The 22,426-nt window shown below is 41.7% G+C and overlaps 1 protein-coding gene across 1 annotated transcript in view; it reads right to left on the reverse strand.

The window, feature by feature from the left end:
- DMBT1 (deleted in malignant brain tumors 1) overlaps positions 1-22,426 on the reverse strand; it is a 70,569-nt gene that overhangs the window by 22,393 nt on the left and 25,750 nt on the right. Inside the window, exons 12-25 of the mRNA XM_088669872.1 lie at positions 13,218-13,532; positions 10,520-10,834; positions 9,103-9,270; positions 8,097-8,132; positions 7,481-7,822; positions 5,807-5,842; positions 5,666-5,701; positions 4,862-4,903; positions 3,745-3,786; positions 3,317-3,658; positions 2,201-2,236; positions 1,862-1,897; positions 1,602-1,643; positions 253-594 (exon numbers count right to left, since the gene is read on the reverse strand). Coding sequence (XP_088525998.1) covers positions 253-594; positions 1,602-1,643; positions 1,862-1,897; positions 2,201-2,236; positions 3,317-3,658; positions 3,745-3,786; positions 4,862-4,903; positions 5,666-5,701; positions 5,807-5,842; positions 7,481-7,822; positions 8,097-8,132; positions 9,103-9,270; positions 10,520-10,834; positions 13,218-13,532 — 2,130 coding nt within the window. The remainder of the gene's footprint in view (positions 1-252; positions 595-1,601; positions 1,644-1,861; positions 1,898-2,200; positions 2,237-3,316; positions 3,659-3,744; positions 3,787-4,861; positions 4,904-5,665; positions 5,702-5,806; positions 5,843-7,480; positions 7,823-8,096; positions 8,133-9,102; positions 9,271-10,519; positions 10,835-13,217; positions 13,533-22,426) is intronic.

Raw genomic sequence — 22,426 nt, forward strand, 5'->3', positions numbered from 1 at the left:
GTTTGATGTGTGTGCAGTCTTCAAATAAATGCATAACCAGATGCAAAGAATTGTCAGAAAAACTTCAGCACCGCTTATTAGATGAAATAAAATTGATTGAAGTCAATAGATGATACTTCAGGGTGGGGGTGGGGTGGAGGTCAAATCATGTCCTTTATATTGTCCTTTATATATAGACAGTGTAACTATTATGTTTGCAAATACAGATCTAGACAAGAAGTGTATGTGTATAAAGAAAATAAATTGAGGCACCTGAGCAGATAACGCTGGCATCTTCCTTATGTTTGCAGTCATGGACTCCCCATCCCTTATGGGAGCAGTCCTTAAGAGAAGTTTCATTCCCTTCGCACTGTACTGCATCCAGGAGGATGCTGCCAGATCCTTGGTCAAAGTAGGCACTTAGTGGAGCTGAAGTGGCTTCTCCACAACCAACTTCTTTGCAGACAACGCGAGCATCCTTCAGGTCCCAATCATCATCACAGACGGTCCCCCACTCCCCATTATGGTAGACTTCAACACGACCCTGACAGCTGTTCTCTCCATTCACCAGTCTTAGGGAGAAAGGGCTTGCTGATGTTCCTGATGGTGAAATCTCTGCAAAAGGTGATGGGGAATGTTACAAGACTATTCTTAGTTCAGTTATACAGTGGTACGTCAGTTTAAGTACACAATTGGTTCCGGAAGTATGTACTTAACCTGAAACGTACTTAACCTGAAGCAAACTTTCCCATTGAAAGTAATGGAAAGCGGATTAATCCGTTCCAGACGGGTCCACGGAGTACTCAACCTGAAGCATACTTAACCCAAAGTAAGAGCATAATTGGTTCTGGAAGTCCGTACTTAACCTGAAGCGTACTTAACCTAAAGCGAACTTTTCCATTGAAAGTAATGGAAAGTGGTTTAATCCGTTCCAGATAATAATAATAATAAATAATAATAATAATAATAATAATATATTATTATTATTATTATTATTATTATTATTATTTATACCCCGCCCATCTAGCCGGGTTCCCCCAGTCATAAAATACTAAAATACAGAAATCCATCAAACATTAAAAGCTTCCCTAAACAGGGCTGCCTTGAGATGCCTTCTAAAGGTCTGGTAATTGTTGTTTTCTTTGACCTCTGGTGGGAGGGCATTCCACAGGGTGGGTGCCACTCTCTGCCTGGTTCCCTGTAACTTGGCGAGGCAGTCCGCTGGCAGGTAGGGTCTCAGCCTGCGTGCCAGATGGAGCTGATAGACAGATGCCCTGGACACAGAGTTAACCTGCGCCTCCATGGACAGCTGTGAGTCCAAGATGACCCCAGGCTGCGCATCTGGTCCTTCAGTGGCACAGTTACCCCATTCAGGACCAGAGAGTCCTCCACACCTGCCCGCCTCCTGTCCCCCACAAACAGTACTTCTGTCTTGTCAGGATTCAACCTCAATCCGTTAACCGCCATCCATCCTCCATCCGCCATCCAGATGGGTCTGTGGAGTACTTAAACTGAAAGTACTCAAACCGAAGCGTACTTAAACTGAGGTATGACTGTATATAATATTGACAATTGAACAAAAACATCAACACCCAAAACTAAAAGCTCATATCAATACTTACCAGTTGTCACCCTCTGTTCTGTAGATTGTGGTGGTGGAGTTCCTAATTTAAGAAGAAACAGATACAATGCCAAATATTATAAACCTTGTCTCCATATCATGTCACTTTTAAATATCTAATTAATGTTTTAATGACACCCAACTGTTCTCTCCTTTCTGCCCCATGCTGAGGGTCAGTCCAGCAGAATTATACAAAGGAATGGCAGCAGAGAGTGCAAATTTGTTACTTAAAAAACAAGATAATTTCAAGTAAATACATACCAGATGTAATGGGTGTTTCTGTGGTAGTTAGAGGTCCTAAAAATGAAAGAAGGAAGAACAATATAAAAAGAAAGGCTGTTTGAACACCAGAAGAGAGAAATGCATAATTCTATGGTTCTTAATTATGGCACATAAGCCAGCAGCTATCAGATAAATTTAATGTTTAGAACCTCATTTGTATTTGGGGTTGTACTCAACAAAGCACTGGATTGTTAGATATACTGTAGACTGTCCTCGGGACAGGTGAGGCTGCTGATCCCTTATTTTCAAATCCGAATGTTGACAGCTATCACACACACACACACACACACACACACACACTGCCAAGTTAATACATACCTGATGTAATGGGTATTTCTGTGGTGGTTATGGGGCCTATGAATGGTAATAAGAAAGCACAGCATAAAAATAAAGTACATGCAAACATTAGAAAAAGGAAACTCATAGCTATATGCTTCTTAGTGGTGGCACTCCACGAAATAGTCGCCAGAGAGATTTAATGTTTAGAACCTGATTCGTCTGAGTCCTACCTTATGTTGTGTATTGAGCTAAGGAACCACCATCTTGACTTGCAAGTTCAGCAACCTAATATTTCAGCTTGTGTTTTTTTAAAAAAATGGAACCTGCCCTTAAACCTATGTCCTACCAATCTCCTTCCCCTCTCACAAACTAATCATGGTGAGCCCCTTTCACTCCATGCTATGATCTGAGTCTAATTCCTCACTACCTGAGAACATCAGTGCATCTGATGAAAGTGATAAGCTGTACAGGACAGACCAGATGAATTCTTTCTCCACCACCTAGAATAGACTCAGAATACGTTCTGCTGCAGGATGTGCACTGGTGCAGACAGGTATTGATCAGGAGAGTACAGTATATACAACGAATTTCATGTGAATTGATCTATCAATGACTATTAGCCTTATTACCTTAATGGAGCTATACCATCAGATTCAGTGTACTACAGATGTTACTAGAGTTACTGAGTTACAAGAAGTATGTGGAGACAAAGCTATAGACCAGGCATCCCCAAACTGCGGCCCTCCAGATGTTTTGGCCTACAACTCCCATGATGCCTAGCGAACAGGACCAGTGGTCAGGGATGATGGGAAATGTAGTCCAAAACATCTGGAGGGCCGAAGTTTGGGGATGCCTGCTATCGACTTTTTGACACATTACAGGATATTATAATGGTATTCCAAGACTTGTGACTTTATGTGCTTAAACATCCTCACATTTGTCTTTAGACTCTAGCCTACACATTTATTACTGAAATTAGTTCCGTGGGTGTGCATTCCGCACAAAAAAGGCACAATATGATGCAAAAAACCATAAACCCCCTGCATTCCAGCATCATTTATCAGATGAAAGAAAATTCCCAGAAGTGAATGGAAAAGAGAGAAAAGAAACAGTGTCCTTACTGTATAGTCAAAATAACAAAATAACTGGATGTACCTGAGCAGATAACACTGGCATCTTCCTTATGTTTGCAGTCATGGACTCCCCATCCATTATGAGAACAGTCCTCAAAAGAAGATTCAGTCCCTTCACACTGTACTGCATTCAGGAGGATGCTGCCAGAGCCTCGGCCAAAGAAGGCACTTAGTGGGGCTGCAGTGGCTTCTCCGCAACCAAGTTGTTGGCACACAACCTGAGCATCCTTCAAGTCCCAATCATCATCACAGACGGTCCCCCACTCCCCATCATGGTAGACTTCAAGGCGACCCTGACAGCTGTTCTCTCCATTCACCAGTCTTAGGGAGAAAGGACTTGCTGATGTTTCCAAAGGAGAATTCGCTGCAAAAGTTGATGAAGAACGTAACACTATTATATAATACTGACAACTGCATTTATTTCCACTAAAACCCAGCGTCGCTGCTTACCTGTTGTAACACTCTGTTCAGTAGATTGAGGTGGTGGAGTTCCTAATTTAAAAAGAAACAGATACAATGCCAAATATTTAAAACCTTGTTTGATATCATATCACTTTTAAATATCTAATTCAGTTTTTCAAATCTGACTTTTCAAATCAGACTTTTTCTTGTAACTGCGAATTGGCCTATAAACCTTTAACTTCAAGTGTGTTGCCTTCAGATATAAGATGTTTATATTTTATCAGGTTCCCTCACACAGAACAAACAAAAAAGTCATGTCTCAGTTTTTTGTTTCAATACAGCTCAGAAAATACAATTTGTTATTGTTTTACAAACTTGGTTTGAATGTAAATTATTGGCTCTTATTTTTGTCACCAGCTAAAAAGATTTTTCTTTAGACCACCCAACTGAGATAGTTAGTGCTGATGAGCATTTTAATCTGTTACCAGTTTACGGTTGATTTTAATTCTTGGAATGTTTTCAAATTTTTGTAATTCATTAAAAACACACACAAGTACTTTATTTGTTTTATATTTTTTGTTAAAAGCTTTGAGACATTTTATAATCAAGCAGTGTACAAATTTTAATAAATAAATAAAAATAAAGAGGCATGATAAAAGTGTGTTTGAACTTCCCAACTGTTCTCTTTTCAAATTAATTCATTCTATGGAAGCGCAAACTCTTCCTATTGCTGCCCCATGAATGTGAAAACCAGGGGCAGAAGTTAAGATATGCTATTTTCCCCAGAGAAGAGGGATGTACTGTAAAACCTTTCTCTTCAAAAGAATATACTAAATAGTATTATTAATGAATTCATTAATTAAAATTGTATATTGCCCTATATATACAAATAAATAGCCAGAGAGATAAAGGACGGTATAGATATAGGGTAGCCAGACCAACGAAAGAATGAGTGGGTGGAAGAAGGGGAATTGCAATATGTGCTGCTGTTAGGACACCTCTCCATTCACCAATCTTAGGGAGAAAGGACTTGCAGAAGTTTCCAAACGAGAATTCTCTGCAGAAGTTAATGAAGAATGTAACAAGACTACTCTTTCTTCAGTTATAAATAATACTGACAATCGCATTAAAAACAACAACACCAAAACCCAGTATCAGTCCTTACCTGTTGTGATACTCTGTATGGTAGATTGAGGTGGTGAAGTTCCTGATTTTAAAAAGAAACATATCTAATACCAAATATTACACACCTTGTCTTTTATATTGTATCGCTTTTAAATATCAGGGCTGCTTGTAACTACAAACTGGCCTATACACATTCAACCTTTGTGTTATAAATAGATCACTGCGTTGTCTCCAGATATAACATGATTATGATTTATCTTGCCGCCTGTCATAGAACAAATGAAGTCAAGTTTCTGTGATTTCATCACAACTCAGAAAATCTAATATGTTCTTCGTTTGAAAACCTTATTTGATTGCATATCATGGGTGCATTCAGATGTATCAAAAATCGTGTCAATTCTGCACATGCCTACTTTAATTCCTCCTTGATTTACCCATGAAAATGGCAGGAAAGAACTATATGCTGATATACTGCCTCAAATTTGGTTACTTTACTTTTGCATTTTCCTGGGATAATGCTCCCCCCCCCGCCGGAAGCAATTAACATGGAAATTAGCACTAAACACCTGATATATTCCACTTTTTAAATATTCTGCAAAAACTCAACTATAATTTGAAAATCAACAGATAGGGAAATGTCAGGGAAGTGAAACGCACTGTCTTGTGAATGCAGCCTATGTTTTACCCCAGCCACAGTTTGCTGGATTTGAACATAATGGAAAACCATGGTTTGCTGAAAATTCAGAATTCGCTTATATAGTGGAAGGAAGAATGCAAAAGGTCAAGGCTCATGACCAGGCAGCTTTTTTATATATTAAAAAAGCAAGATAAAATAAATACATACCAGATGTGACGGGTTCTACTGTAGTGGTTATAGGTTCTAAAATTGGAAAGAATATGTTAAAAGCTCCAAAAATTAGAAAGGAGAAAGCACAGCATAAAAGAAATTCCATTTAAACACTAGAATTGAGAAACCCATAGTTACCAGCTGTGGTGGGTACTTCTGTGGTGGTTAGAGGTTCTAAAAATTAGAAAGAACAGGTTAGATGCTCTAAAAACTAAAAAGGGGGAAACAGTGGAGGTAGAATAAAGCTATCAGGATTAGTAGCCATAAATAAGCCCATGATTCCCCACAACAGTGGAATCTCTGTTCATTTAATGGACATGCCAAGGAAGGTACTACTTTGTATGACCCATTTTGAAATCATATGAGTTGCTGATATAAGCTGTAGTGATAGCTGTTAGTTATGATTTTAAAGGCAGTAATAAAGGAAATTTTAATTATTTGTAATTAGAACATTATTTCTAAACCACTAACTCATTCCAACGCACCCCCCCACACACACACACCCACGGCAGTATTCAGTTAAACTCCAACTGAATCGGTTTACTATCAGTGCCTGCTACCCATTTTAACCTGATAGGGCCTATACTTTCAGATGCAGAATACCTCTGAATACCTCCTATTTGCCATTTATTTACTTGGAGCTGCACCCCTGCCTGCTCTGCTCTTCAACTCCCTGCTGCTATTCCCACTCTCCTTTTCCAACCCCATGGCAAGCCCAGAGATGGGGAACCATTTTGCAAGGACAAATCTGACAGCTGGGTGGGGCTGTCCACCTGCCAATCAAATGGCATCACAAATAACACAATGGTTTGAAGCCCGGAAGCCAGGGCTATTATTCAGGCTGTTCTGGTGCTAGAAGTGTGTGCAATCCAAAGAGCCATAGGTGGAGCTCCCGTCCTCTCACAAAACCCTCTAAAGGCACTCAAAGACTGCACGTAGGCATCCACACATTGGCCGTTGGATTCTGTCCTCTGGGTTTATTATTAAAATTAGTTCAAAGGGTGTGCAGTCTTTAAATAAAGGGATAATACTGGGTGAAGGGGAAGAAGAGAAGAAGAAGAAGAGTTTGGATTTGATATACTGCTTTATCACTACCCTAAGGAGTCTCAAAGTGGCTAACATTCTCCTTTCCCTTCCTCCCCCACAACAAACACTCTGTGAGGTGAGTTAAGCTGAGAGACTTCAGAGAAGTGTGACTAGCCCAAGGTCACCCAGCAGCTGCATGTGGAGGAGCGGAGACGCGAACCCGGTTCACCAGATTACGAGTCTACCGCTCTTAACCACTACACCACACTGGCTCTCCACACTGGAGGAAGCAATGGAAAGCTTCAACACCGTTTCCCAGATGAAATAAGATTCTCTGTAGTGGATGGAGGAGTTTCAAATATAAAAAGAGAAAGCTGAATCATGTTCTTACAATACAAGCCACTGTATTTACACCAACAATTTATATACCACAGTATACAATGAGGTTACCAAATAGATACAAAAGATTGAATCAGCTCAAATAACTACTATACAGTGGTACCACAGTTTTTGAACGTCTCCATTGATGAATGTTTTGGTTTTTGAACGCCATAAACCTGGAAGTAAAGGCTTCGGTTTTTGAACACTTTTTGGAAGCTGAACATGCCATGTGGCTTCTGCACTGAGTTTTCCGGAAGTAAATGCTTCGGTTTTCAAACTTTTCGGAACTCAAACCGTCTTCCGGAATGGATTACATTCAAAAACCGAGGTACCACTGTATTTGCCAATACAGATTGAGAAGCTATGCTGCAAAAATTAACACACATGGAAAATAATTTGAGGTACCTGAGCAGATGACGCTGGCATCTTCCTTATGTTTGCAGTCATGAACCCCCCATCCCTTATGGGAGCAGTCCTTAAGAGAAGTTTCATTCCCTTCGCACTGTACTGCATCCAGGAGGATGCTGCCAGATCCTTGGTCAAAGTAGGCACTAAGTGGAGCTGAAGTGGCTTCTCCACAACCAACTTCTTTGCAGACAACGCGAGCATCATTAATGTCCCAATCATCATCACAGACGGTCCCCCACTCCCCATTATGGTAGACTTCAACACGACCCTGACAGCTGTTCTCTCCATTCACCAGTCTTAGGGAGAAAGGATTTGCTGATGTTCCTGAAGGCGAAATCTCTGCAAAAGGTGATGAAGAATGTGACAAGACTGTTTGTCATTTAATTATATGTAATCTTGACAATTGTATACAAATGTAAAAAAGAGAGAGAGAGAAACAATAAATCCTTAACACTGCCACCACCTTTTTGTGACTAATGGGGCTCAGTAATTTCCAACCTACTCCGAGGATGCCAAACCCTTTTGTAGACACTTTACCTTGTGATGAGAGTCTTTGCTTATGTAGGCTCATTTAATGAATACAAAAGGGGAAAAAGAACAAGGAAAGAATTACCTGAGGTGCTAGGAACTTCAGTGACAACAGAGGGAGCTATTGCAGCAAAATAAAAGAGTAACCATTAAACACAAATAGTTGAAAAGCAGACATTTCTGTGGCTGATTCCAATATACTTGAAGCTGTATTATGATAATTTATTTATTGGGTGTTTATTCCCCTTCTAAATGCATGCGCTCAGGAAAGGTCTATGATATGTTCTCTTTTCATCAGATTGTACATCCGTTTACCTGAATTCAAGGTTCCTGAAGAGTTTTGAAATTTTCACTCTTGTGGCACAGAGTATGTATGGGATTGTTCTGTGGTCACCATTCTGATATCAAAAATAAAAACTGGAACTTCTAGAAAATCCTACCCCCTTTCCTAATCAAATATAGATTGTGTCAAGAAGCAGAGCAGCATACAGAACAATGGTAGTAGGGAATTTTTGTGCATGTATTTTATGGCATGCAATGATTCTCATGTCACTTCTACATATACCTATAGGGTTGACCACATATATCCCAAGAGGAGCTGGAAACCTCTGGGTCTGTTTTGTTGGGCAGCACATGTGCAAAACCAAACCATAAACCAGTTTTGCAGCAGACATATTAACTGTTTGCAGACAGCAGCTTCCAGCAAAACTAGTTGCACAACTTGGCGTCACATCACACGTTGCAGAGCTGGCAAACACACCATGCATCAGGTGCAGGGCTCTGCATGATGCTGAGCAAAAATAAATGCATTAGTTACCTCATATCTTTCTGGGTTCACAGCAAAATCACATGGTTAATATTTGGGGAATGTGCTGATCTGGAATGTGTGACTTGCTTGTTACTTGAACTCATTAATATTCTCACCTTCCATTGTGATTAGCAGAGGTCAATAAAGAGATTCAGTCCCTATGTAAGTTACAAATGCACAGTAGATACCCACCCTGATTGGATATGCCCTAATCGTGCTTTTTTTCTTTCTCTGGTTTTGTCTATCTCTTAAATTTAAACAATTGAGTTAAGCCACACAGTACCCTGCACAGAGGTAAGAGTAATTTCCCCAGACTGTTGTGTACTTTCTTGAGTTGTGGTTGGGATCTCAGGAGTAACAGTTTCCTCAGTTGTGCTTATTGTTTGGGTGGTTCCTTCTGTTGTCAACAATGTTGCAGTGGTTCCTTCTGGTGTTGTAGAATATGTGTGAGCTGCCAAGAGACGAAGATAATTTTGAGTTTCATAAAGATAAAGTCCAGAAGTGATAACTTTTGGATTGTGTCTATGCACAAAGGTAGCTTTTTTGGTGCAGCTCCAGGATGGAAAGAATAGATTCATCTCATAGTTCCCATGTCCTTGAGTGATGTCAACTTTGTGGAGTGGATAGACTAGGACTGGGGAGACCCACAATAAAACCCCACTAAGTTATAGAGCCCATTGGGTAATCTTGGATCAGTCTTTCAGTCTAACCTACCTCACATGGTGGAAAAAAAGAGGGTGGGGAGAAGAATGTGTGTCATCTCAAGCTCTTTGGGGCACACATTGGATATAAATGGAATAACTTACTAAATTAACTGGACATTTAACAAGGACTCAAAGGGCAGTCCTGGAAACTTGGAACATGTAGCACTTCATGTAGTTTCTCAAGACTTCTTTCCATCTGAAAAGCAGCCTCTCTGACAAGCCTATCTATGAACTTGAAACTCCAAACAGCCATAGGATGAAAATAAACATTCCTCAAGAAGCCTTGGGCATGCATGGAAGGACTCTCATGCTGCAACAAGGCTCGTTGGCTCCTGCAAATTATTTTTGCAATATTTCTTTTTTAAATGTCAGACCCTTTTGTACAGCCCCCCCCCATTGTACTACTTTCACTACTGTTATGCTAATTCAAAGAAGCACCCTGTGTTGAGAGCCACTTTTGTTAGCATGGAGTGCACCATTCATGTGATGAATGGCAAATCACCATGTTAAATGCAAAACCACTTCCGCATCCCACGGAGGTGGTGTTGTGGGCTTGCCTCGACCGAACTCTCGCGATGGGGGTTGAGAGCTCAGCCCCCTCGCGAGGTGGGAGTTCCCGCCTCCGTCAGACCCGGGTCGATCAATAGGGTCGGCCGGGAGGCGGGGCTTCCCCTCCTTTAAGCAAGTCAGAGGCAGGAACTGAGCCTCTTCTTCCCCGGCTCCCTGGAGGGCCACAGTTTGGGGATGCCTGTTTTAGTGCTTAAGCTGTAAGGGGAAAAGGTGCTGGGAGCACTAGCTTGCCTAGATCAGTCCTTTGGACCTAAAAACACGACTTTTTAGTTCTCAGAGTTTGAGAACTATCTTTCTTTGGTTATTTAGTATTAATGGGAAAACACACTCCGCATGCTCAGAGGTATTTTCAAACCTGTTTTCATTTTATGCATTTCAGAACTGATCCATGGTGAGATCATCTGGGCTCTCACAGACCACATTTACCTGAACAAATAACACCTGCATCTTCACTGTGATTGCAGTTATTATTATAAAATCCTTGATGGTAGCATTCTCCCAGACTTGTCTCATTTCCATCACAATCCACATTATCCAGAACAATATCTCCTGTGCCTGGGCCAAAAAAAGCACCTCCCAGAGCCGAGACGGCTTCACCGCAACCAAGTTGCCGGCATACAACAGCTGCACCTCTTTCATTCCAGGTGTCATCACACACTGTTCCCCATTGCCCGTCAGAATACACTTCAACGCGGCCTTCACAGTTTGAGCGTCCACCGACCAACTGGACAGGCAAGTAACCTGTTGAAGACACAAACAGCAGGAATGTTGAATTGTGAATCAGACGGAGGTATTTGGCATGAAAAGGAAGCCTGATAGGATTATTTGCATTCCCAAGTTTCCAACAGGGAAATCCAGAGTAGACAATTTCAGACCTGATGCCACTCCAGGTGTGGCGGAGGTGGGTATGGTTTGCACAGTGCTATAATAGGGAGATTCTATAGCCAAGAGATTATGCAATTTAGGATTTTGTTTCACTTTCCTCCCACAGTACTTGAGCACAAGATGTAAAATAGCCCTTCCGTGATCATCACGTGCCCTTTGCATGAGGAAGGACACGTTTGGATCAAAGCCATTGCAGCTTCACAAATACCGTACAGTTTGGCATACTCTTCAGGTACAGAACACAAAAGAGACACTGTTCCTGGAGGGCTTACAATCTGCATCAGATGAAAAAGCAAGGAGAAAGGTTAGAGAAAGAAAGAGAGTGGGGGAGAGAAAAGTCATGTAGAAATGGAGAAGTTGAAAAAGAGAAGCAAAAAGAGCAGGAAATGCTTTTGCTAAAGAGGTTACTATGAAAGGCATGGAAGAAAAGGAATTACTCTGACGATGGGAGCAGGTCATTTAGCACTGTGCATTGTGGGTAGGATAACAAAAGATAGGGAAAATGCAAAAGACAGGGGAAAATGCAGCTTACGTCAACAAGCAGAAACAAAGCAGATTGTTATCACTACCACGGAGAGCAGAATAGCCCTACTCCTTTAGGGATATTCTCACTGACAGCATGTAATACTCTTCACAGCCAAGGCATAACAAGAGCTCATCATGGGAAAGTGAAGTGTGCTTCTTCCAAGTGAAAGAAGACTTGCAAGAAGCAAATAATAATAAAAAAGAACTGTATGGCATGAATGACATCAGGCATGAATGATATTATCACTACCACCCCCTAGAACCCCAAGGATGAACCCAACTAATATAAGCCCTAGCCAGCATAGTCAGTGGCCAGCGATAATGCGAGCTGCCATCCAACAATTTATGGAAGGTCACAAATTCCCCTGTCTCTTCCCAGGATGTAATTGAAATCCCACTGGTTGCAACCTAGAAAGGAACATCCAACAATCTGACAAACACTCTCGCCTATACCACAAATAAACAGACTCACCTGTTGGTTGATTTCCAGCCTCTGTGAATAAAGAAACAGAAATTGTTATTTTTATGGTTACTGAACTGTGTAAAAATCACAGTGCTGTTTGTATGTGATTTTAATGAAAATCCTTCTAGTTAAGCATGCTGCCCTGATATCTCTTCTACTCTCATGTTGCATTGATGAACATGATCCCACGGGGTTGTGATTAGTGCCATGTAGTTGTGCATTGCTGTGTATTGTATTGTTGCATTTTTATAAATTCATTTTTATTACAAAACTGAAATAAACACATGTCATTGATATTTACTGTAGGTTAACTGAATTATATAACTATCAAGACACAGAGTTAACCTTTTAATAGCTTTCTGCTGTCTCTTGCTTGCAACTCCCCACCCTTGTCATTAGAAATTACAAGTCTGTCATAGCTCAGTTCCAGATGAATTGGCATTTCTGTGCCCTATTCCATCAAAATATCTGCTTCCTTGGGATATCTCAGGTTTCATAACAGTAAAAGAGTTTAGTACTGGTCATGCTTGACCTGCCTGTGCATTGGAAGCTATACTCTTTGATCCTCAGGCAGGCATCCAAATATTCTAATTGTCCACAGTCATTTGTTCTGTATGCAACATAACCCTATTCAAATTGCAGTCCCAATCATTTAACTCTCTGATTGTTCAAATTGTATTACACCCAAACCACCTGAATAAATGGAAATTGTCTTGTGCCTAAGTAGGTAATTTGTCTGCTTGCAACCAGGGATAAGTAAATTCATAATTTTTAGTCCCTCGTTTTTCCAATATTAAGTTCAGTTCTCCACTTTTCCACATCAGCTTATATATATGTATATTTAAATTCTCATGAAAACCCACTGGCAATTTAGTGTGAATTTCTTCTAATATATACATTGTTGTATGCAGTTTTACTTGATATACACAATTTTTCAAGGTATTTTCTCAAAATATAATGATTGGATGTTATTTTAGCTAATATATACATGTTCACACATACTTTGCCTGGTATATTTTTTTTGTACATATTTCATGATGACAGAACAGTATTGCAAAGTTGAATAAACACAAGTTTCACAAAGAGCTGCTTTTGGGTCTGCATGCTGTTTCAGAAAATATGAATTACTTGGTTTTCCTATTTGAATTGAATCTAATTTCTTCCCCATCCCTACTTGTAACACCATTCTGTCATGTGTTTGAAGTTTGTTTGCAATTGAAAAACCCTACATAGTGCACAGAGAGGTGTTACCTGAGCAGACGACGCTGATGTCTTCATTGTGCCCACAGTCATTTACCAACCATGTAGCATGAGGACAGTCCCAGAGGTGGAGTTCACTTCCTGTGCAGTTCACATCGTCCAGGAGTATGGGTCCAGATCCTCGGCCAAAATAAGACCATCCATACACCGTGGTTGCCTCTCCACACTCAAGTTGTCTGCACACTACGTGTGCATTTTTCTTATCAAAGTTGTCATCGCAAACAGTCCCCCAAGTTCCTTCGTAGTTGACTTCAACTCTCCCAACACACCTGTTCCATCCATTCACTAAACGCAACTGCTGAGCACCTTTGTAAAAGAAAAAAAGGAAAGATTTGTTAAGTTAAATGCAAGTATACCAGCTCTATAATGTTCTGTATTATAAGGAAACATAAAGTCTGCAAGTTGATTGAGTATTTGGGGGCAGTGTGGGAGATGGTGGACACATACAAGTTTTATGATGCCTTAATTCCTGGGAAAACTTATTTTACCCGCATAAATCTGTAGACAGGATTCCACAGGAGCAATTGGGTGAACTTCATTAACAATCTAAAGGGACAGATTCTACCTCCCTCCACCAATGTACAGCCTGATAAAAAACTACTCATTGTTGCATATTCATCTGACCCAAATCTATTCCTCGACTCATAATTGCCAGCCTTTAAAATAGCCTTTCTTTAAACATCAACACACTGCTAAGGCTTTTATGCACATTAATGGGTAAAGTGTAATTTGCCCATGGGAATCACCAGTGAAGGTGGATAAAGGTAAAGGGACCCCTGACCATTAGGTCAAGTCGTGACTGACTCTGGGGTTGCGGCACTCATCTCGCATTATTGGCCGAAGGAGCTGGTGTACAGCTTCCAGGTCATGTGGCCAGCATGACAAAGCTGCTTCTGGCGAACCAGAGCAGCACACGGAAACCCTGTTTACCTTCCCGCTGTAGCGGTACCTATTTATCTACTTCTACTTTGACGTGCTTTCGAACTGCTAGGTTGACAGAAGCTGGGACCAAGCAACAGGAGCTCACCCCATCGTGGGGATTCGAACCGCTGACTGTCTGATCGGCAAGCCCTAGGCTCTGTGGTTTAACCCACAGCACCACCCGCGTCCCAGTGAAGGTGGGACACAGTCCTAATATTTAAGATACTTAAATTTGGCCTCCTGCAGCTTTCGTCTGTTCACAGAAGGCTTTTGATCCAGTGGAGAAATGACACTGGTGAAATAGGTGAGGAGACTCCCCCCCACTATTCCTTCTGCATAATTTCCTTCCAAAATCTGAAGGGCTGGAGGAACCTCTGGAAGAGCACAGCTGCAGGAGGAAGGAGGAATTGGCAAAAAATTACTCCCTTCTTATTTCCATTGGTGGGAGCATCCTGGGCAGAATTCTGCCAGTTGAGGGTAAGTCTGAGTACAACCCAGTTTGCCTGAATACTCAGTTTTTATAATACATATCCCTGGACTTTTCATCCTTGGAGTTCTATCCTTTTGTTCCTGTATGCATGGAACCAAGAGATAAAATTTAATAATAGTTTTAGTATACTTAATTGCTGAGTGGTTTCCTGCACAGTTGAATAGGCTCAGCTGCCTACCAGTTCCATGCCGGCCCACTTTTGCTGGAATTTAAGCAGAGAAGCAACCCATCCCCAAGCCCAAGGCAATAAAAGCACAGTACCTGATTCATGTAGGAGAGCAGAAGGCATCAACAGTATCCAAAATAAGCATATCTGGGCACCCATGTTTCAGGTGGGTTTCTGCTAAAATAAAGAAACGGTGAATTTCAGAATTTATAAGCATTCTCACCTGCTCCGGAAAGCATGTGGTTTGCAATTTGATCTTTCTCCTTGAACTCCCAGATCTATGTCACGGAAGTCCGGGATATTTTCATTTCACAATCCATATCCCTGGAAATAGACAGTTACTGATTATTATTGCTTTGGAGAAGCCAGTGGGAACATCAGTGTTCAACACTCAATAGATCACATATAATGCCATCTGATTTAACTGCTCCAGGAAATACTAGTGTCCCCCCCCCCCGAGGTATAGGTGTTGTTTAATCTGCTTTCCAAATGCCAGCATGTTATCCTAGATGTAGAGATAGAGTGCTCAGGTGAGAAAAGAGAAAGGCTCCTTTTACCATTAATAATTGTGTAGATGAGGGAATTTCAGCAAACCTTGCTTGTGTGACAACTATTAATTGCATTTCCTCTGCCTTAGTTTATTTATCTATCTAGATTTGTAGGCCACCCTTCATCACTTATACCGATCTCAGAGCAGTTTTCAGAATATTATAACATAAACAACAGCTACAGAAACACACTTCAGTTAAAACAATAATCAAAACTAACAAAACCACAGAAGAGCCCATGTTTTTTTGGGTGGCAGAGCTGCATTGCAGAGTTGGAGCAGTACCATGTTTCAAAGAATGGCTGCTTTTCAGTTCCCATATTGTTCCAGAAAGTACAAATTAGTTGGTTTGCCCATTTGAACTGAATCTAATTTCTCCCCCATTCCTCCTAACATTCTCCACAGAATAGGTACACATTTTAATGTCCAAGAAAGTGTTTGGCTCTAAACCAGAGGTGGGAAACCTTTTCCAGCCCAAGGGCCACATTATTTCATCTTCTGGGGGCCACACACCAGTGGAGGGCAATTTCCAGAAGAAAAATGGGCGTGGCTAGTGGTAGTGGATGTGGTCAGAGGCAATAGTAGGTGTAACAGCAATTGTGACGCTAACCCTTGCATAGGAGGCTGCATGCTAAGTACACAAAAACCAGATGTTTCTATACACCCAACTCCCACCTGGCAGACATTTATCCACCCAGTAAGAAGCTATACAGTGCAAAGTGCAAAGACATAGTCAAGTAAACCACGTAAGGAGAAATCAGAGTAGGACTGGTGAGTGTGTGTGGCCTGGGCGGGTGCGGACAGACAGGATCCTGAGGCCTGGAGGGTCCATACTACTGAGCAAACTACAAGAAATCCTGCTGAGATAAATCAAGTTTTGTTTGGGACTAATCCACAAAAAACAGGTGTTGGTGACTGCAGTCTTTATTTGCCAAGTCTTGCTCAATAATAGAGAGAAAAGCTGATCTTGAGCAGATAAGCATGTGAGCTGGGAAATTCCAGCTTCAAGCTTTGCCTCACTCCTTAACTCACTACATGGTCACAGGTGAGCTGCCGTTCTTTCAACTTCGCCCCACCCTAATCTGCAATCTAGAATAAGAATGCTGACATTCTTTATGTGGTAGTATGAAGATTCCTGAGATGTAGGGGGGAAGCTGAGGTTGGAAAGTGCTGAATAAATGCTAAGAATTATTTCAACACCACATTTCTATTTCAAAACGGATTTGTCATATACCTGTACGTTACAAGTTGATTTGGCCTCATGCTAGTTTCCCACTTTTGATTTTGTTGGAAGAGATAAATGCCTGGTCCCCAAGTGCCCTAGAACATGTGGAAAACAAGTCCATATTCAGAAAGGGTGGCAACCTAATAGATGTGCATTAATCCTCCCCCCTCCCCACAGCTGCTACCGCATTGCTTCCGGAGGACCTCTTACATGGCTTGGGGGAGCGCAGAGGATTGCAGTGTGAAGGACAAGGCTGGAAAGCCTCATTCCACAAGCAGAACACCAATTGCTCTGCTAGAGATTGCAGGGGCCAAATTGGATAAGGCACCATTCATGCCTCTAGCAATTTTCTGAATAGCTTTTTGAAAAGTAAATAGCAGGTGTAGACCTCCAACCTAGATCAGAGGAGAAAATGGCTCACCCAGTAGAGTGGAGCTTCAAGACTAGTTCTCAGCAGGTGTGTTGCTGACACTTATGGAAAGGGTCAAGGCGGCGAGGAGGTCAGCATGGTGCAGGTCAGGGGTCCCCAAACTAAGGCCCGGGGCCAGATGCGGCCCAATCGCCTTCTAAATCCGGCCCGTGGACGGTCTGGGAATCAGCATGATTTTACATGAGTAGAATGTGTTCTTTTATTTAAAATGCATCTCCGGGTTATTTGTGGGGCCTGCCTGGTGTTTTTACATGAGTAGAAGTGTCCTTTTATTTAAAATGCATCTCTGGGTTATTTGTGGGGCACAGGAATTCATTCATATATCTTTTCAAAATAACTCCTATTCATTAATTTGAATGGGTCTACACTAACTTGTCTGACTACCACTCATTGTAGAACATAAATATTTGGTTTATTTGCAGATACAATTGGTGAATGCATTGAATTTGGGAACTAGGGCCTAATCCCCCACTCCCACCTCTGCATTTCCTTCCTTCTATTCTAAATCTTATGAGCTCAATGACATGAATGGGTATGTTGTCCATACTGCATCACAACCAAGCTGCTCTGGTGTAAGGAACAAGATATTGACATCATAAAGAAAATTGCAAATGCAAAGAACAATAAATACTGGGCATTTTGGCTTCTTGCAGAGGCATGTAACTCAGGGTAAAAATACAACAAAGGTGCTTAGTCATTAATCCAGATATGATAGACAGATTTAATTTAAATAAGCAAAAGTGGGAAGGAGTGCAGGTGACATCAAGGCTGACCTTTGTGGACATGGCATGATTGTTAAAATGTTTCCTGTAATAACACCTGTTTTGAAAATATCAGTCAAGCCTACCTATGAAACAAAGGTGGCTTGTTAAAGTTTAGTTGATTGGCAGGAATCGGCTCTTTCTCTCTGTGTGTGTTGCTCAGTGTAGGAAATCCTGGGAACTACCTGTTCTTTCTGCCTTTCAAGACTTCCTTTCAATGCTTGAAATTAAACACGTGCCATATATATGAATGGGAATACAGTACAATTGCCAGTATTCCTTGCCTTTTAGTGTTTGGATTGCAAACTTCACCTTGTAAGAATAGGGCAACCTGAAGTATTATCCTACCCTATAATCTGGGGTGTTTTCCCCAAACCATGTCCATCTGCAGGTACCAGACACACATGTTTCTCCCTCTTTTTCTGAGAAAGGAATGTGGTAAAAAGTTTCCCATTTATGATGCTGAGTTTCTATGAATTTCCCCTCAAATTTAAAGAAGTGCATAATTCTGGTGAATGTTTAAAAGCGACACAATAGTATCTCTTTAAAATTTCTGCTGGCAAAGTTCCCACTCAAAAGAACACGTTGATGTTTTTTCAGCACTTCAAGAAGAGGTGAAGAGGTTTGGCCTTTATCATTAACCCTGGCCTGTTGAGCTAGGAAGGATCAGGAAATGTCCCCAATAGATCTTGCATAAAGAAGCAGGAAGAAAATCCTGGAAGGTCATCAAGAATTTATTCCCTGGGTATTTAACTGACACAATGGAGGGCGAGCTCTTTTTGTTTCAGGGCCAAAGTAGGCCAGACTCCAGACGCACCATTAGCAATTGCATGAATGGCTTTTCCTCCCTTTTGTAGCAAGTAATGGCAAAGTAGCCTGGTTTTTGCAGGTTTAAAAGTACAGTAGTACCTCAGAAGTTGGACGGAATCCACTCCTGAAGTCCGTTCAACTTCCAAAACGTTCAAAAACCAAGGTTTTGGATTGGCTGCAGAAAGCTCCTACAGCTAGTCAGAAGCCATGGGAGTCGCATCGGACATTCGGGTTCCAAAGAACGTTAGCAAACTGGAACATTCACTTCCGGGTTTGAGGCATTCGGAAGCCAAGGTACGACTGTATCAGTATCACACACAATCTCTCTGAGGCCCTGCAACAAACTGTTGAAATGTGGAGTGTGGATCTATTAACCCTCTGAATCCTGAGTTCCACAGCAATCACTCAGCATTTTGTCCCCACCGAGCATGCTTTCTCCTCCTTGGGCTCTTTGATGTTGGGGAGAGGGGCACCCAGTCCCAGCTGCATTGGAATCCTGAAATTCTCCATTGATTTCTATGGGAAGATCTCACTGGATACACTTAAAAGTAGCATCTAGTCCATGTGGGAAGCCCTTCATCACAGTTGCAGGCCCTGCGTGGAGCAGCCACCATGGGGAAGGAATGTTAAGCAGCAGCCCCCGCTTCTGTAAGAACAGATCTCAGGGTAAAAGATGAGAGAAACTGAATGTGTCCCATGCTGCTATTTCACACTGAGTAATAATAAGATCTTGGAAGTGAAAGCCGCCGTGTGTGGTTGAAACATTAAAGTATTATGTTTTTGCCTTTATCTCTGAGCATCTAGAAGAGGTCACCCAGGCTAGAAAAGTTCAAGCATGCAATAGCTATGGAGAGGTTTCCTTGCCGTGATGTTGCCCAATGTGGGTAATTTAATCTTTAGGCTATGATTTGTTTCCTGTACTCAATTCTGCTGAGCATTCTAGTTTATAGTGTATGAAACGTGTTACACAATATATTTGTTTTCCCATGCATAGAAGGAACCTGATCTATCCAAGTGAGAGATAACTTCTGATTATGCGTCTTAATCAAGTAGTTTGTTGCCTTATATTATTTAGCAGATTGAGGCTCACTCAGCTCCAAAGGATAAGATGCCACCCACTGCTCTTTCACCCCAAAGAGATTAAGGCTCTGATCTTGTAGGTGCTCAGTGGGACTTATTTTTGAATAGACATGTATAGATAGGTCTGTGTTGTTAGTTTCACAAGATATCTAGAAAATGGAAGATGGAACTATATTGATTAGATTCTTCCTAGATAGGTAGAGTGTTGGTTGTTTCTTTTGTTTTACCTGTAAGACAGTGCGTGTCTGGATCCCTTTTCCCACCATACATGCACCAGCACAGGGGCTAGAAAACAAGTGTTAAGATCTAGTAATGCAAGACAAGTCTGGTCTCCTGTTGCTCTCATTTGTTTAAGTGCCCACTAGGTGGCATTGTTCAGCCATAGAAAAACCATTTATATGGGGACCCTAGGAAATCCAGAAAATTAGAACTCTTCTTTCCTTTTCCTTCCCTTATTCATACCGTGTTTCTCATATTATAAGACATGTCTTATATTTATTTTTTCCTCAAAAACACACACTATGGCTTATTTTCAAGGGATGTCTTATTTTTTTCCTCCTCCTCCTGCCGTGGCCAGCATTGCTGCTGCGCCTATCACTATGTCTTATTTTCGGGGTATGGCTTATATTCCTTGAATGCTTAAAAATCCTGCTATGGCTTATTTTATGGGTATGTCTTAAAATATGAGAAACAGGGTATTTTGAGAATGGTTTAGTGTTGGGACATCAGTGTGTGGAAATGAAAACAGGGGTCTCTTATCTGTAAGCCATGTTGTATGAGGAATTTGATTTCTTTTCCAAAGTGCTTAGTAAATTTCTAGTGCTATGTATAAATGTGAGCTACTGAGTACAGGTGGATGATGCTTTGTTAGCTGGAAGAGCAGTAGGTTGCTACACAGTATGTTCCTGTTAGAAAATCTCCACAATCCTATAAATGTATACCCAGAAGAGAAGTAAGACTCATTGAGTTGAATGGAACATACTCCCATGTAAGTGAATATAGGGCTGAAATCTTTAGGTCATCTATGTTGACTCCCAGTGCACCAATAATTTATTTTAGGACATAGATAAGAATGCAGGGTGTTCACTGATTCAGCATCATTGGCTCTGCTACTTGGCCATGCTGGAAGGGGCTGATGGGTATTGCAGCCCACAACATCTGGAGGGTGCAATGCTAGCTACCCATGATCCAATCGAAAAACAGGAGGGCGAGTGCTTCATAACACCATGAGACCATATAACACCAGTCTTGAAAGACCTACATTGGCTCCCAGTATTTTTCTGAGCACAATTCAAAGTGTTGGTGCTGACCTTTAAAGCCCTAAACAACCTCGGCCCAGGATACCTGAAGGAGCGTCTCCACCCCCATCATTCTGCCCGGACACTGAGGTCCAGCACTGAGGGCCTTCTGGTGGTTCCCTCCCTGGAAGAAGCCAAGTTACTGAGGGCCTTCTGGTGGTTCCCTCCCTGGAAGAAGCCAAGTTACAGGGAACCAGGCAGAGGCCTTCTCGGTAGTGGCACCTGCCCTGTGGAATGCCCTCCCACCAGATGTCAAAGAGAACAACAACTACCAGACTTTTAGAAGACATCTGAAGGCAGCCCTGTTTAGGGAAGCTTTTAATGTTTGATGGATTATTGTAATTTTATTATTTTGTTGGAAGCCGCCCAGAGTGGCTGGGAAAACCGAGCCAGATGGGTGGGGTATAAATAAATCACTACTACAACTACTACTACTACTATAAACATTGCAACCCAGCAGTGTCTATCTCTCAGCAGAATGGACACCAATGGCAGATTTCTCCTTTTTCTGCATGCCTCATATTGGACACAACCCAGTAAAATTAAAAGAGAGAATATCCAGGAACATGAAGGATGAGATAATTTTTAAAGGGTAAAGGTAAAGGTAAAGGGACCCCTGAACATTAGGTCCAGTCGTGACTGACTCTGGGGTTGCGGTGCTCATCTCGTGTTTATGGCCGAGGGAGCCGGCGTACAGCTTCCAGGTCATGTGGCCAGCATGACAAAGCCGCTTCTGTGAACCAGAGCAGCACACGGAAACACCGTTTACCTTCCCGCTGTAGCAGTACCTATTTATCTACTTGCACTTTGACGTGCTTTCGAACTGCTAGGTTGGCAGGTGCTGGGACTGAGCAACAGGAGCTCACCCCGTCATGGCGATTCGAACCACCAACCCTCTGATCGGCAAGCCCTAGCCTAGTCTCTGTGGTTTAACCCACAGCGCCACCTGCTTTTAAAGGGTAGCATCGCATAAAAGGCCAGGTTAGTGTAAGGTTACCAGATTTTTTTCAATGAATCCGGGGACGCTTTTCAATTTCAACAGGAATGATAGGATTTTGTCAGGGGACTGATTTGTAAATCTGGTCACTGTCCCCGAGAAACGGGGACGTCTGGTAACCTTAAGTTAGAGACTCATGGGAGAAGCGGTCTGTGACAGAGGCACTTATGGTCTCAATCAGGCAAAGCAGAGTCATATCAGCACCTTGGACAGAGCAATGTTTAAGTGTTCTGGCTGGAGCCTTTCCCATTACACTCAGCTTGTGTTGGGTCCTATGGTTTGAGGGCAATGGTTCCTGCTCAGCAAAAAAAGGCTCAGTATCAATTTTTGGTCAAACCAGTCTCCTCCCTGAAGCTGCTATTTGCATAGGAAGGGAGGTCTCAGTTGGTACCACTGATGTATGTGGTGGACATATTTATATTTCAGACATGACCTTTTGGATACAGTATATAAATTATTTTTAAAAAATAGGGGA

This window comes from Zootoca vivipara, chromosome 5, assembly GCF_965207765.1.
Source record: "Zootoca vivipara chromosome 5, rZooViv2.hap1.1, whole genome shotgun sequence".
Taxonomy (NCBI): domain Eukaryota; kingdom Metazoa; phylum Chordata; class Lepidosauria; order Squamata; family Lacertidae; genus Zootoca; species Zootoca vivipara.